At 47.1% G+C, this 17,285-nt stretch overlaps 1 protein-coding gene across 7 annotated transcripts in view; it reads right to left on the reverse strand.

Moving 5' to 3' along the window:
- Positions 1-17,285, reverse strand: part of SPTBN1 (spectrin beta, non-erythrocytic 1) — a 197,909-nt gene that overhangs the window by 51,312 nt on the left and 129,312 nt on the right. For all 7 annotated transcript variants that reach the window (XM_081254831.1, XM_081254827.1, XM_081254829.1 and 4 more), the window contains 5 exons: positions 15,235-15,386; positions 6,123-6,296; positions 2,240-2,331; positions 920-1,000; positions 428-543 (listed from right to left, as the gene is read on the reverse strand). In XM_081254831.1, the coding sequence (XP_081110957.1) occupies positions 428-543; positions 920-1,000; positions 2,240-2,331; positions 6,123-6,296; positions 15,235-15,386 (615 nt within the window). The remainder of the gene's footprint in view (positions 1-427; positions 544-919; positions 1,001-2,239; positions 2,332-6,122; positions 6,297-15,234; positions 15,387-17,285) is intronic.

Here is a 17,285-nt window from a genome sequence, read left to right on the forward strand (position 1 = left end):
CTAAGAAGCTTCAATGACTCCCCACTGCCTGCTGAATAACCTCTAAAGACTGTAACCTGTTGGGCCCCCCACCCACCTTTCCAGTTGTATCTTTCCCAACATCACGCTAACACCACTCCCAATAAACTGTTAGTCCCCAATCACACCTTCCTCTTTCCTGGTTCCTTTGCTCACACAAATCCCTCTACCTGCCACGCCCTCTCCTCTGGCACATGTTTAAATCATACTCATCTTTCAAGGCCTTTTCAGACGTAATCCTTTACACAAATCCTCAAGTAACTCCCACACCAAAATTAAACTCCTCTTCCTTAGATAATTCCCAAAGCACACTGTACAAATTAAACAAACTGACACAAAGCAGATTTTATATTTACCCCTCAGTGCTAGAGATGCCGAGGGTCCCACCTTTTACCCCTGGAGTCCTTACCTTCGGGGTCCAACAGTTTAGTGAGGCCGAGGTGCTGCTCTGCAAGGTTAAATGCATTCTGCAGATTGTAGTGTGCATTGGATTTCTTTAGCTTGTCAAAATCTATCAGGTCAGGCCTGTGTAGAACAACAGTGGAACACAACGGAAACCGTGGCTTGAAAACATATCGTGTGACCAGTGGGACTCGATTACTACTCCAAAAGTGTCCACTTAGCAGAGTAAAAGCCTACAATATTAGTTAATCATCAAACAGTGAAACCCGATTTTTGAATAAACAACCTCAAAGTTTATGAAGAGAATGGGTGAACTTGTTTCTCTGGTTTGGGAGAATTTACACATTCTCCCTCACCTTCCTCACGGGGAAGGCAGGAATTTCCACCGTGATGCAACAGCGAGGACAACGGACATGAGGACTGAAAGTCACCCAGATCTGCTACACAAGGATGTCAACATTCCACCCCCAAATTGTTAGCATCTCCTCTAAGGACTCACCGGTGTTTGTGTATCAGTGCATTAAAGGCCATGCCGTCCCTCCAGCTAGTGGTGAAATTGTGAATGTTGACGTTGGGGTACCTAACAAACACGAGGCACAAGACAAGAGCGACACAATTATCAAACAAAGGTCTGTGCTTTTGCTAAACACAGTGCTTAAAAAAAAAAAAGTCTGTAGGCACTGCGGAAATGTCGGGCAGTGAATATCCATAAGGACAATCAAATCAAAGCTAAGATCCGCCTCAACTTCTCCTTGTTGGAAAATAAGAATAAAACACACACCCACATGGCTTTTCTTTCTTGGTAATTCGATCCGTGATCTGCGTCCTCAACTGAAAACACCAGGCTTACTGAGAAAAAAGTGACCACAACTAGATGCCTCTGAGGCCTCCTTGCTTCAGTGGCTTTCCACGCCCCCAGCACAGCTACCAGAACCCTGCAGACACCAAGACCCGAGTTCACACGGCACTCCGGGAGAGGAAGTAGCTGGGATTACCTGTTCAAACACTCAGCCCTCCTTCTTCCTTATCCCACTGAACTGGATGAAGTTTTGTAAGTCTAGTACCTCCCTGAAACACTTCCCTATGTTTAAAACTTACCTGCAGTCAATCAGCTACTCTACACCACATTGATTATTAATAACTTTCTACCTGTGGTTGATTAAAAGTTCATTCCTAACTTGATCCCCTTACTAAGGCTTACACTCTTTATGGTTTCCATAGTTACCACTGACTGATCATGTCCATTACAGTTACATCTGTCCTTCAAGTAGTCCTTACTTGGTGCAAAATTAACCTGGTACAAAACCAATTCTCAATTAGTACCTAGGAGCTCGGACAGTTTCAGTGAGCAATAAGCAAGATGCAATTCTTTAAAAAATATCTTGACTGAAATTTCAATGAAAGAATAAAAGAAAGGGAAACTGAGATAATGTACAAAGACCACCCACCCTTAAGTTTACTGCACAGAGCTTCCCAAAGCAACAGAAATTAAAGAGAGGAGAAAACCCACAACTTTTTACAAATATCATGGATGATATTCTTAAACGTGGTTTCAGGGTTTTAAAATTCAAGATTAACTTCTCTCTGGAACTTCCTTAATAAACAGAGGGAAACTGATTGTGCAAATGACAGGTCCAGGATATAAATCAACTCCTGTTATGAGAGATAGCCGAAATGTCAGTGCATCAACTGCCTGCGAGTCAACAAGACATCTCAATGAAGTGGTGGAAAAGATACTCGTCAACACCTTGTAAGTGATGACTCTGGTAGAATTTAGTCCTGGGAGAAGCAGCCCCTAACCCCCTGAGTTTGTGCTCACCCAGCTGTCTTCATCTGGCACCACAACAGCAATGCATCCTTGGCAGATTTCTTCTCTTTGTTGTCTTCAGTTTCCACGCTGATATCCTGGATCTAAGATTTACAAAGAAATATCAGACCAATAGATGCATTAGCTTCCTAATGAAAGCCACAAAAGACGTCGGCATATACATAGACTAAACTTTAGATCAACGCCTAGCCCTGCAGACTGCCTACTCCAAGGGTCAATGAGAACTGCTTTCTGAAGCCAGGGTTCACTTCTTAGAAACACCAACCAGAACTAGGTTCTCTATTTTGCACAAAGATAAGACTGAAGTGAAGACTAGTTACCCGCCTGACTTCCAAGAACCGATTAGGGGTCATTTCTACCCCCAACATAGCCCATCCTCTCCAACTACAAGCTAGAACCGTGGTTCATACGGTACGCCTTGAACCTCAGCAGACTCTAGAAAAATACTGTTTGTTTTCTCACAACCAAAGATTTTTTTACACCAGGGTGAGTGAGTTCTTCATTGATGAGGACAGTGCATGCACCATTTCCTGAAAACTGACTCAAACTCTCAGAGAAAGAGTGCCCTTAAATGCTGTGCTTCCATGGTTGAATGTTTGTCTCCCACACCCTCACCAATTCTTATGTTGAAATCCTAAGCCCCACAGGTGATGGTGTTAAGAGGCAGGGCCTTTGGGAGATGCTTAAGTTACGAGGGTAGAGCCCTCATAAATGGGATTTGTGCCTTATAAAAAAGGCTCCAGAGAGATCCCTAGCGCCTTCCACCATGTGAGGACACAATGAGAAGTATGCAACCCGGAAGAGGGCCCTCACCTGACCATGCTAGCACCCTGATCTCAGACTTACAGCCTCCAGAACCGTAAGCAATAGATCTCTACTGTTTGGAAGCCACCCAATCTGTGGTACTTTGTTTTAGCAGCCTGAACGGACTAAGACAGCCTGTATTCATCAGCTACTCATAGGCCGCTGATTCTCAACAGGACATAGAGCCTGGGCTACTGGCACCAAAGTCAGACTCTCTGGGTCCGAATCCAGGCTCCCCCACCTATTGCGTGTCCTTGGGCGAGTTCCTCGGCTTCCCCTCTGAGGGGTGGCTATCTCAGAGCGCTGCTGTACACTTGAACAAATGCAAAGTACGAAGGGCTGGGCTCTTAGTAAGGATCCATACATGTCAGCTCTTTGGATCACGGGCTGCCTACCAGTTACGTGATTTTAAACAAATGCTCTAAATACCCCTTTGCCTTTAGTTCCTTGATTATAATGATAAAGTGTGGGGTGGAGTCAGGGGAAAGGGTGTTGGCCTCTCTTTCAGCTCTAACCATTCAAAGCTTCCCTGTCCTGGCCCCTGTCAAAGGTCTTTCCATTTAATCTAGAAACACGCCCCAGAGTTCTTTTTAAGAGAAAGAGGTAGGAGGAGGATAAAATACATACACATAAGATTAAAAAGTTAGAAACTTTCAACTAGGAAAAACACCTAGAAATTGAAATAATTACACTTCTAAAAAAAATTCTCCATTTTTAACTGTTGTAAGTGAAGTCTGAGCTTGCATAAACTCCAAACTCCAAAGAGTGTGTAAGAATAACCTTCGCTCAAGGAGTAAGACACAGACTCACCAGGAAAGGCAGGTGGAATTTTACACATTAACCCCCGTCAGCTTTCCTATGCCTCAGTGTGAAGGGAATCTGTTTCCAGACTTGTTCTTTCAGAAACAATATCTACCCTTCTGAAATGAAGACAGCTCCCTGTGTGGACTAGGCAAACTCGACAACTTTCATTCCAGTTTCTCACACCATCTTTTACTCTCTTTTAAGGGAAAGCAGCATAAAACCTGTGTGTCATCATCGGTATTTAATGCACACCTGCTACACACAGCAGGGCAGGCCACATCTTGGGGACTCTGGACACACACACACACACACACACACACGAAATGTAAGACAAAGTTGCACATTCAGGAGCTGGGGAGCGGTGGGGAGAGAGAGAGATCTTTGTAGATACATGGGACGCTTCACAGAGGACGCAGAATGTGAGCTGGGCCTTGGCTGGTGCAGAATCAATACATGTTTGTGGAGCCGGGGATGATTTGATAAAACTGCTGTGGGAGGTGGGGTCATGTCAGACACCAACCCTGCAGGCCATGCAGTGACATCAGCCTCAAAGGAAAGGGAGAAACTACGTATCAGCATTTACAGGTTCAAGCACAGAAAAAGGAAAGCTGGCAGGAAGCTAATTAGTCAATGATGCAACCCAATTCATGCCTAGAATCCTGGAAAGGGCTGTGTGTGCCAGCTCCCGTCATGGGCACAAGACCCGCTCAAGAGAGGCCACTGTCAGTACGCCCTTCCACGCTCTGATTACTACAGGCCAAAGGCAAAAGAAACAGGACTTTTTACTCTACAGAACTGAGGCGATGCTCCAGGAGAGTCCTGTTGGCCTAAGGCCAAGAGCAATAGTTAGTGAATGCAGTGGTATTCACTCTGTTTTCAAATCATTCAGGAACTAAATGACAGAAACCTGCAGAAGAGTTCTGTTTGCAAAATAAAGTCACTGATTGTTGCAATTAAATCTCCACTAACGATGTCACCTTCACAGTGGTTCCCAGCCTCAGACCTATTTAATTAGAAGCGCTGGGGCTGGGACCAGGGAACCTGAATGAGTAAACGGCTTTCCCAAGGCAGGTCCAGGCTTAGGAACCCCCCATGCAGGGAGTGTCTCTGTACAGCTCTGGTTTGGTCCCCTACCCCCTCCCTCCTCCCACATACCCAACCAGACCACTAAACTAGAGCTGCCCGATCCTGAGGGAAGCAGAAGGAAAACGATTGGTTAGAGGTTGATTTCAGCGTTTTAGTAAGAATACAAAGAGAGCTATAATTTGATTTCTGACACGGCCCTTTGTTGGTGAGATTTTTATTTACCTAGGGAAAAAAAAATCAATCAAACTTCATCAAAGGGGCTTAACAGGAAGGGAAGATACAGAGAACACAGCCACGGTGGAGACAGGACTGTTCCCACTTTTGTTTGCAGAGTAACCTGACGCTATGGTAAGAAGTGTTCCCTGAATTTCAGATTTTAACTGAAAAGCAGGAGCATGAAGCAACAGCCTGGAGAAAGAACCAGTAATCAGGCGGGAGGTGCTTCACAGACAAGAAAGGCTGAGCTCTCTTCCAAGGGGTCAGAATCATGCACAGCAGCCCTGACTGGCTGTGTGATCCCTGGCAAGGCTCCTCCCTTCCCTCATAAAGTGAAGGAACTGGACAAAATGACCTTGAGAGTACCTTCTGGCTTAGAGTATTTCTATACTTAGAACCTTTCGCTCGGGTATAACAAACCCATAAAATCATCATCAATTCAAACAAGCATAAGGCTTTTTTTGCACATCCCCCCTGAAAACTGCTTCCTCACATCCAAAGGAGAAGGAGAAGGTGAAAACAGAGCCCACACATGTGTCATGATCCTAAGAAGCTTCGCCTAAAGATATTCTATGATGCATGCCACAACCTGGCAAAGTTCAAACAGTCCAGTAGTAGTAACCCAGCATCGACCACATCCTTACACTTCTGCTCCTGAAAGCAGGGCAGCAGACACACCAGACGTTTACAGTAGGTGTCGGTGAAGTGGTGGGCTGAGACGCAGCCCAGAAACCCTCTTATTTGCCAGGAGAGTCAAGGTTTTCAGGGGCTGGCAGAACTGAGGGAGGATATGGTTAGCTGCCACATGCCTACAGGGCAGCCAATGTGACCTGCCGCTCTGCACACCTGACTCCGAGACGACATTTCAACCTGGTCTTCCTGGTCCCTCTGGAATGGGGAGGCCAGTTTCACAGGGATGCTCCTACCCAGGAGGGAGGCCGAATCGCCGGGCCAAGTCCCTTACCTGGAAGCGCAGGATGATGGTCCAGATAAGGCCGAGGGTCAGCCGGTGGTTCCCATCCACGATGTCGTGGGACCCCATGTTCTCAAGATGGACTCTCTGCTCCTTCAGGAACTGAAGGGCCTTGTCCACGTTCTCCAGACAGTGGATGCGCATTCGTCCCTTGGTGGGTTTAGGCTAAAACAGATGAGCAGAAGGTGGAAACAGATCATCCAAGAGGGCAGAAACCAGCTCAGAACTACAGCCCAGAAAGTGCACACGTGCCCATTCATGCAGCGCTTTCCGACCCATACCAAAACGTTAAAAAAAGTGCTCATTCAGTCCAAGGACAGAGTTTATCTAACAGCCTTAGAAAAGTTTACTTAAGGGATGGTAACCGATCACTCCTCAGAGGTTTTTGTTTAATCATGGAAGCGACACAATTTACAAATGAGCACAGAAGCTGGAAGCTTAGAGAAAAAGGAACCCAATTTTCATAAAGAATTTCAGAGCTACTACTGCCATCCATATCATTTTTGCAGATGCACAGCGAAACACCTCTGAAGATTTTCTGGCTGCTTTAAACGTAAAAACAGGTTTGCCACCTGCTGGTTCGGGTTGTTTCCCAAGGTTGGCTCAAAATGAAAAAGGGGGGGACACTCCACCAAATCAGCGGAATTTTCAAGTGCTGGTTTTGTGAGGATGATGGAGGGGGGTTGAGTAAAAGGGTGTGACTTACTGCAAAGAAAGGATAAAGTAAGAAAAATAAGAGAGTAGTCTAATTTGACTACCTCAAATGTCTATTCCTTTTAATCAGTTATATCAAAATCAAAAAAAGGTGTTTTCAAGGTGAGCATTTTAAATAAACAAAGCAATAGGTAAAGATACACACACACACACACTCGAAATTTTCAACGGGTCTCTATCATCTCCTGTGTCAAGAACAAGCTCATGCCTCCATCGCCCGCCTCCATCCTTCCCACCCTCCTCTCTATCGCCCGTTACTCCCGCTTCTAGCTGAGGGTGCACCTCAGGCTGATCTCATTACTCCACAAAGCTGCCACCAGGTTGCCCACACACCCCTGGCCAGAAGATGAACCTGGCCTGGCTGCCATCCTACCTCCTCAGCCAACTCATTGTACCCCACCCACCTTTCAAGGTTCAGGTCAAGGCACATCTTTCCTTCTAGGAGTCATTTCCAACCATTCCAGTTCTCACAGGTCTCCCCTTCCCCCCCAAACCTATACATCTGTGGTCTCTGTCTGGACCACAGAGTTCAGGAACTAATCACATATCTTATATTTTTGCTGTTATTTCGTATGAGTTGTTCTTATTACTTCCAACTTGACTACTGGCTTGAGAGCAGGGATAATGCTTTATATTCCTGCTATACTCTCGGTGGCCTCTGGTTTGGTTCAGAGCCCAAGGCCTACGTGGAGTGACCTGAACGCCCACAGATGGACTGGGCAACGGTGTGTGCTATAAGCCGGCCTCACAGAGGAAAGGCAGCCAGGTGCGCAGCAACCTGGGCACACGCAGGTGTGGGCGACAGCTAGTCCTACAGTAAGGTCTTGCCTGCTTCCCACTTTACCCGCTGTAGCTGAGATCCTCAGTTAAGTGCTAGATGGAAAACATATAAAGAGAAGATAACTTGGCTAACAAGTGACCACTTTAAGTACTCAGTCTCAGATTATGTTATTTTTTTTCTTGACTTTCTCTTCTACAAGAAACGACTGGCAAGCATACAAGAATGTGCCTTGACCCCGAGGAAGTAAGATTATGGCCAGAGGCCTCGCCACAAGTGGCAGAGTTTTTCAAATAACAGCAATGGAAAAAGCAATGTCTCTAAAAGTCAAGCTTTTCACGCTCCAGTTGGCCCTCCGTACCCGTGGCAAGTCCTGGAACCAATCCCTCTTCGGGCATCGAGGGAAGTCTGCATTATGAGTTTACTTACAACCTCCCACCAACCCCTGCAAAAAGGCATCGTCTCTCAGAAACGTCACAACTAATACATTTCAGGTATGTCAGAAATGCTAGGATCTGTTATTCATGTTAGGTCAAGTGATAACATTACATCAAAATCAAGCAATATGGCGAGGTAAGAAAAAGGCCAGATATTTAAAACAGAAAGCGGTGGACTCCATCTAAGATTCCGTGAGCGACTGTGTAGACACAGTCTGAGGCTGACACTGGAGCCCCCTTCTTCCAAGGCGCGCCCAGCAGCCTCCTCCCATGGGTCCCCTCCTAACAGGGGAGATGGCCCTGATGGAGGGGTGTGCCCAGAGCCTTCGGGGGAGAAGTCGCCGGACTTGGCACCTGGTTCTCGCGGGCCAGCTTTCGGTTCTTCTCATTTTCTCTGGATCAGCGGTCATTTCTTGAGGTTGGCAAAGTGACCACCCACAGTGGTTCCTTGTTCTTCTCGTGTCCAGGTGGCTCCTGCTGAAACTCTGTTCAAAGTTGAGGGGTGGGGATTAACTGCCTCTAAGGAAGCACGTGAATTCTGGGGCAGGGGCTCCTGATATTTCTCATTACTCTACAGAGGCCTCTTCCTCTCATCTCTTTAATGCCTGTGCCCTGACCAGCGAGCCTGTGACCATACAGCGTGTGTCAGGCACCATACGCCCAGGACCGCAGAGCAACAGGGATGGAAGCGTTCTCCTAATGGCAGCAGGTACCTGCGAGGCCAGAAAAGGTTATGTCTTAACTGAGTGTGAGAGGAATAGTGTGGATGGAATTAGAATTGGTAAAGTTCATTCGAGTACCAGGACCCACAAAAGAGAGGCCACCCCAGTGGCTCGGCCCACGTCACAAACCTAAGTCAGACTGCCCTTGAGAGAAACAGCTGTCAAGGAGCCCCAACACACACCCATCACAGTCCTCCAGCTCACCTCACCCCAGAAAACAGGACCCGCTCGCCTCCTAAGGAAACCTCCAACCTCCTAGCCAGTCACGCCCTGTTCCCACGCTGCCCCTTTTCTAACCTCTGGAAACCTGCTCTCGCCCCAAATCCCTAGGGAGGCATGCTCCACCACTCGTGAGGCACTGCACTCCTCTGTTCACGGACTGTGTCCCCTTGGACAAAGGACATCAAACTCTTTACTAAATTGTTTAGTTCTGTCATCTGACAGAAGGGCCTGAGCACCAGGAGAACAAGGAATAGGCTGGGGGCTGCCAGGACCTTCCCAGGTTGCAGCAGGCATAACTCTGCAGTTGGTCCTTTTGGACTTTATCTTGAAAAACTCAACTTCAAACGCACGTGAGACACTGCTCAAGCCTCTGTTCTCTCGTTACAAAATCCCAGCCGACTGAGTGTTCGTTTCCACGTGAGTAGGGGGTGCAAGGGTGTGGGAGGGGGAGGGCTGCGAGAGGGGTCCAAACGCTTTCCTGCAGGCTGGAAAAGCCCAACGCCACGTGGCAGGGACGCCGTGCTGATGCTGACTGGCCATGCCAGGTGGGATCTGAGGATGGTTCACCCCAGACCTGGACACAACGTAAGTCCCCTCCAGCACCAGCCATCAGAAACACTAGTGCATGGGAACACAAAGGAAGGGGAACTAAAATAAAAACGGCAGAGAAACATCTCTGGGTAGATGATCAGACTTCTTCAAATGGTTAAAAAACAAACCTCACCAATTTCCAAAAGTCAGAGGAAATGGAAAACTTTCAGGAGACCCCCTCACCCCACTTGGGTTTTTTTTTTTGCAGTTCTCCCAAAAATCAAACCAAGATTCGGGGGGATGATACTCTCTGCTCTTCTCCCCCTGAAGTTTTTCTATTTTTAATTTGCCTACTGCTCCTGGCCTTTATATCTTTTAAAACATAAAACATGAACATACTTTTGTTGGGCAATTCAGTGTAGAAGATGATGTTAATGTTAAAATGCCCACATTTAAGTTACAATTTCCCCACTTTCTAGCAAATCAGTGCCTTACTTCTCAAATGTCTGTTTATCCATAACATGGGGATAATATGAATAATTATCTCAAAGGGCCGCTACATAAATGAAATGGTGAACTAATGATTATGGTGTTCTCAAACCCGCAAAGTGTGTCTACCAACAGGGGTGCCTCAAGGATTTTCCTCCCAACGATTCTACTTAAAAGAGGGGGCTCCCCCTCTCCATGCCACTTGGGCTTCAAACTGTTTAGAAATAACACACCTCTCTGTTAGACAACAAGAAATGTTCAGGGTCTAGATAGAGCTCTCCCACTGAGAGGCAGAGAGGTTGGTATACGTCAGCTGAAAGGCAAATTTAATACCAGAAGGGAATGTGCCCGCAAATAATGGTAATGATATTACTCTTCTAATCCTGACACCCCAAATTAAACTCTGGACAGAAATAAAAGGAAAAGGTGGTAGAGAAAACTTATGACTGGCTGGTGCCTGGAGGGAGGGGAGATAGGACGAGAGAGCGGAGAAGTTGTGAAAACACCCAAACCTCAACACTTAAGGACTCTAGACACAGTAAGACCTCTGACTCAGAGCTTACTAGGAAACAAGGCTGGGAAGCACGATTTACAGAGCTATTTTAAATATTACTATTATGCTGTGCAGCTAGTGATTGAAACTAGGCTAAATGGTGTGCAGTGAACGTTGCTTCATTGCCTCACTATACCTCTCTCTCTCTCTGTTTTTCAAACACTTTGCCACATTTCATCTCAACTGAAGCTCACTCATCTTCGGTGGCATATTAACCCCTTTTTAAGCCAAAAGAATAAACCAGACGTGGCGTGATTAGATGATGTACGGGTAGCACAATGAGGGGGAGTAAGAATCAAGACTAAAACTCAAGAATACCAACTCCTGAAACTCATGTTGTGTCTGCTTCAGAGAGGGCTTCTCAAGTGTTTTAAGGCACGGTACCTGGGCAAGTTTAGGGGGCAATCGTTACAGGGAATTTATTTTAGAAGGGTTAATGATTGCACAGAACCATGTACACTGAAACACACTGGGTCATATAAACGGCAAAACTCCCAAGATCTAAAAATTCTTAGCTGCCATTTCCTGTGCCACTATGTTAACCTCTCTGTTAGGTGGTTTACATTTAATCCTCACACTAACACTGCACAGCAATAATTATTATTATTCTTGTCATTTTGCAGATGAGAACATGCTGGTTTAGAGGGGTGAGGTGATGGCGCACGGCTGGCTGGTGTGCGGTGAGCCGGGATTCCAGAGCGCGCCCTCTCCATGCTACACCGGGAACCAAGGGCAGTACACACACATGTCCACGTGAAAGGAAATTACGAGGCTCGGTTCCCATCTGGCAGACAGTTTTCCCTTTTTTTTTTAAAAGAGCTATTTTTATTTTACTCAACTTCCATCTTCTCAAGAGGAAGAAGAGATAACAATGGAGAGAACTGAACACAGTGCAACTGGGGGAGGGGTGCATCGCTCAGGGATAAACACAAGCCTCGCCCCAAGAGTGGCTCGCTCTGCCAAGAAAAGGAACCTTCCCTGTCTCGTCTCCATTAATTATTGTCAAGTTCCTAGTGTGACACAGGTCCGTTCCCACGGCAACATGCGCATTTCTGTCCTCTGTGTCCTTTCTGATGGGGCAGTTTGAGATGCCACTTAGGAGGCAAGGATCAATAACAGACTCGCGTGCAACTCAAGCAAGGGGGGCTCTGCAGGCGTGGGCTCCTCTGAGGAAATGCCAATTTTTACGGATCCTCCTTCAAATCAATCTAACAAGTGTCCCTGCTCTTCCGCACCAGGGCCTGTGGGCCTGTGTTTTGTGGGTGCTTTTCCTGTTTCCCCTTCCCAAGGTCCCTTCTGTCCCTTCTAGTCCCAAACCTTTATCAACCACAGCTCTCACCCATCTGGGCCTTACTCCAGACCCATCTTCTTTCCAACTCCAAAGGAGGAGTGGGAATTACAGGGCTAACTAACCAACCTCCAGAAACTGACAATATAATCCTGATTGCTTATTAGAGCAGCTAGTCCAAGCCCTGCCCCTGAGAAGCGGTGTGGTCCTGGGCAAATTTGCCAAGTGGGCCCAAGGCTCACGGGTCTAGTTGCTCTGTGGCATGTGGGATCTTCCTGGACCGGGGCACGGACCCGCGTCCCCTGCATCGGCAGGCGGGCTCTCAACCACTGCACTAGCAGGGAAGCCCCGGTCTATATTCTTTATGGAACTTTAAAGCAAGACATTTATGAACTTATAGTACACGGTAATTTCAGAGTAACACATTGGAAAGGAAAGGTTTTCTTTGTCATCAACCCAATCCCAATTAGCAGCAGCTTCCGGGCTCAGCCAAAGAGTTTCCTCACTGCTCCAGGACCTGACATACCTTGCGGCAGAGAGAGCAACGACTTCCGGACACCGATCCCACCCAAGTCAGGACCAGACGTGAGGATTCCTGCCCTCTCATGTTCTCCAGTACATTGGAATCAAGTGCCTTGATAACCCAAAATGCCTACCCAAAACATGCTCAAATCTAACTCAAATTTTATTAAGCCGAAATGCAGGGTGGGGTTAGGGTAGAATGCTCTGGATCATTAAGCTAATGTATTTCTTTGAACTTCACTCAGTAAAAATAAGACAAATTTTCCCCTCTGTAAAGAGGGATGAGCTGGCTCCAAGAATCTATTAATAAAATAAATTTAGATACTACAGTCTCTCAAACATTTATCTACTACCTACTGTCAAGCTGGTGGTAAATGCTGGCGCTGAAATGCCGATGGAGACATGGCTCCAGATGGAGTGCAAATGTTTATGTGACCCAAGGCTTTGGATCACTGGTGCAGAAAGCCCAGCGCTGACTGAACGTTATCTGATGATACAACCATTTGGCTGTGGACATTAATTTACCCAGGACTGGAAGCTCTAGCAACCTCATTCGTTTTGGAATCTGAAGATGCAAGAATCCTTTGGGGCAAGCCCTCACAGATGGATGTCCTCTCCTGCAGGGAGGGTCTCTAATGTTGAGTCCCTGGCAGCCTCTGCAGCCAACAGCAGAGTGTGGTCTGTGTCCCTTCCAGAAGGCTCCATGAACCAAATAAACCACGGGGCCAAAGAGGCCGAAAATCTCCAGTACAAATGAACAAGAGCTGTAGCTCACTCTATCTCTGGTAACCTTACTTTTGGAATAAGAAGATTAATCAGACTATAGTCACGAGTTGGCTGTGAGGAAAGGATAATAAAAGAAGTCAAGGCTCTTGGGGTTTTACAAAGTGGTAAGTCACGGCTAAACACAACTTCTGCCACTGACTGCCTGAGAGGATGGAGATGGCAGCCCTCTCACGTTTCTCCATCTCTACTCTCCCAGGCCTCTGGGTCACGGCAAAAAAAAAAAAAAAAAAAAAAAAAAAAAAAAAATATATATATATATATATATATATATATATATATATACCGCTGGCAGCAAATAAACAGAGGAGTGGGAGGTATCTGCAAACAACCAAGAATTATGCTTTGCTGGTTGCTTTTTTTCTCCCTAATGTTTTTGCTGCCCTTTCCAGAATAAAGGGCAAAGGGTCTGATCCTGTTTATTATGTGGACATTATCAAGGACCCAATCTTCTTGGTATGAAAGAATTATGGACCTTCCAGGGTGAACAGTTTACTCCCCACAGCCCTGAAGACGGGACCCTGTTGGGACAAAAATTAATGTTCAAACTAAGTTCTAGTTTCAGGTGACCTTTAATGATTTTTTTTTTTAGCTACTTTCAAAACATCATTCAAAAAAAAAATCAATAGACAATCATACTAGGTTAAACATTAAAAGGGAAAAAAATGTGGGGCGGTTGAGAAAGTCTGGTTACCAAAATTGTATTTAAAGATGAATATCACAATAATTCTGGCCTAGACTCACGTCAAAAAACAAACCAAAATGACTGGCCCTCCCCATGTGGACCCACTGCTCCTACTTCCGCCTTACAAACCGCCTTCAGGAAAGCATCATGGTCATGGAGGCAGGAGCCTCCTTTGTTTATCCAGTGTGTCTAGCTTGACCCACAACCTCTCAAGAAAACGAGGCAACAAAACGTGCACGCTCAGGGAACAAAGAGCATGTGGACAAAAGGCACCGAGGATGAGACGGGGCTTCACTGTCTCTTAGAGGAGCCTAGGCTGTTCTTGAACGGAGGGGCAGGGAAAGGGAAACCTGACTGCTCTTACCCAGGCTCAAAGGGGCCATTCTGTCTGTGGGCTAATGACAGGACAGGGTACAACCGCAGCCCCTTGCCTGTGGTCAGAGGTGTGTGGGTCGGTCTGCATGCAGACCCACCGTGGTTGTCAAGTTACAGGGTGGAGCTCGAGTTAAAAGTAAGGCTTTCTGGCAGCCCTGCCAACCACCAGCATCATGTTTTCCTGGTGATGTCACTGCAGATGTGGGCTCGATCCCTGGGCGTCAGCCTGCCTTTGGCTGGGCCCCCACCAGCACCTATGGAACTGCCTGTGCTCTGGCAGAAGACAGCACCCATTTCCACACCAAGGCGAGACAAAACCTGTTGGGTCAGTTACAATGGCTGGTTTAAGATTCCTCAGTTTAAGGTCCATAGACAAAAGTCACATCAGAGACAGCCATGGCAGCTCTGGGAAACAGAATGGGGAGAACAGTTTCACTGTAGGCTGACAACTCCCCTGCCCAAAAAGGCTCGGGGGAATTCATCAAAGCTCCAAGTTTCCAAGGAGACACAGCACCAGCCTCTCCCTCCACCCTCAAAACAAAAAGTGTTCACAGAAGAAACCAAAAAACCACCAGGGACCACTGAATTCAATTCCTTCCACCTTAAAACAGCAGCTCAGATTTTCCAGAGAATCAGTAAGACACAAATTTAAAATTATTCCGTGATCTCAAGGAATACAGGTACATCCTGGAGCCAGCACCCAAGGCTGGCCCTTAAATTTCCAGCACCGTGCCCTGTTTAACAGGGGACATCAGCCAAGACCTTTCTGACCAAAGGTAGTAACCTTGCAAATAACCAGAGTGAAGCCGCTTCATTACAGTTCAAGAAAATCACCCAGACTCAGAATGTCAGTCACCGTGGAGCTTTCCCCAGCGTACTCATCTCACTTATCAGGAGTCTCCTCCTCAAAAATATCAACCATTAACTGCAGACAAGTCCACACTTGATTTTTCAAAAAAACATTTTCCCACCTACAGGGCACCACACTTCACATCCCCTCTTACCAGTCTCTCTCCGGAGAGGACCTCCAGCAGCTTGATGAGCATCCGTCCATCCCGAAGGTCAGTGTACAGGTCCGTGATCCGGCAGGACACCCGGGCGAGGTGGGAGTTGACCCACTTGGTGAAGGTCTTCTTCTGCACGGCTTCACGTTCATCTGCAAGCAGAGGAGAGCTCGCTTTACCACCAACCACAGCCTGGGCAGTGGTGGGTGTGTGCCAGCGGGGGCATGAGACCCTGGCCCAAGGAAGAAGAGCAAAACTCAACTGTAATGAACCTTAGCTCCTCTAAATCACGGTCAACAACTCAGGAATAGAGGAACCATACAATTCCTGAACATTGGAGCCCCTAAGCATAACCACCAGCAGAGCATCCTTTGCTGACACTCATCTCATTTCCTCCCACCTCTGCTGAAGAGGCAACACGACAGAGAAGGTCACGGTGGGGTCCTCTGCAGCCCTGCCTGACAGTATAATACTTGACTGGTAAAGTTTCTAACGTGGGTGTCAGCTATTATTCCTCCCCAGTGTGGGGGAGGCACACAGTACACAGAAGGACGTGGGGCAGAAGAGCTCAGGAGACAGCCAGAAAATTGCTTCCCTCAGGTACAAAGGATCAGGCAACACCTGACGAGATCAATTCACTCATGACCTTGATCTGCAATGACCGTTTCACCTGCTGAGTGGGATGTTCAGTGAACAGCAGAGAAAATGGTGGGCAACGTGGCAGAGTACAAGGAGACCTGGCCAGGCACTGGGAGAGCAGGGCCTGGGCCCGAGGCTGAGGTTTCGTCGAAAGTGTGCTGAGACACTGGGCTCAGTGTCCCCTTCCGTAAAGTGAGTGGACGACTATCATCTCCAAACTTCAACCATTCCTTGAAAAGGCAACTGCTGGTTTATGGTCCAAAGTGGGGTAGCTGCACATCTAAATCATCCAGGAAACAGTATTAAGTTTTTCAAGCCTCAGTGATCAAGTTCTGTCCAATTCAAAGCACAAAACTCTAGACACACATGCCTAGAACTGGCCCTTCACATTTCATACAAATAGGCTTCCCATCTTCTTGCCTCTGCAGAATGTTCTAAATGCAGGCTGTTGAAGATCTTCGACAGGGATCCACAGAATGTGCCCTGGACCCACCAACTCACACTCCCTGACTGTTCTCTACTGAGCTACCCTTTGGTCACATACTCACCCCACTTCCAGTTCCATCAGCATAAATCTGTCCTAAAAGGACCCAAGACTTCCTCCTTTCAGTGTTAGGCCCAAACCCACCAAGATGTTTATGAACCAATCTACAAAAAAGGGAACAGACTCCAACAACTTTTTGTGTATTTCAGCATCACTGAGTGACAGCTAAAAAGCCACCCTTGCTGATGGGGCACAAACTTGGTGGCCTGGGTGCACTGGGTTCCCAGGCTGGCCAGGGTATCCTGGGAATGTCTGCCTGGAAGGCTCTGCTGAGGCCTCTACCCACCACAGGGAGGGAATGAGGCAGAGGCAACAAGAGATGAGCCCTTACTGCTGCCAACCTGGCAGGTGAGGCCACCGGGCCACCTGCCAAGACAGTCGCCCACCTTCGAAGCCAGCAGCTCCTCCTGGCCCAGCCTTCCCCTGAGGGAACAGCCCACCAGAGGGAAAGGGGGCCTTGCCTCGCAACAAAGGCCAACTGAAAGCAAGGGATCAGAAAGGACAGGATGGGGGGAACAAGGAAAAAGGCAGTGAGGGGCACAGTGCAGACTGAAAAAGGAACTGCACCAATAACATCATGACCGGTCGCAGAGAAAAGATCCCATGCATTATTCATCACACAATCATCATGATGGACGGTAACTTTATGACAGCGACACAGAAGCTGTATTTTTTGGCTGAAGGTTGGCTGTTTTGAAAGAGCAGGTCCAGAGCAGAGTACACGGACACATGAAGCTTCTCCTAGGGACATGTCACAGATGGCAAGTAACTCGAGGTTCAGGTGCATTTAGGGCCAACTAATTTTTTTCTAAATTATAATATCTTTTATGTGCTACACAGTTGGAAATGTCTTCAATAAAGCCCTTGA

This window comes from Mesoplodon bidens, assembly GCF_964165515.1.
Source record: "Mesoplodon bidens genome assembly, chromosome: 14".
NCBI lineage: Eukaryota > Metazoa > Chordata > Mammalia > Artiodactyla > Ziphiidae > Mesoplodon > Mesoplodon bidens.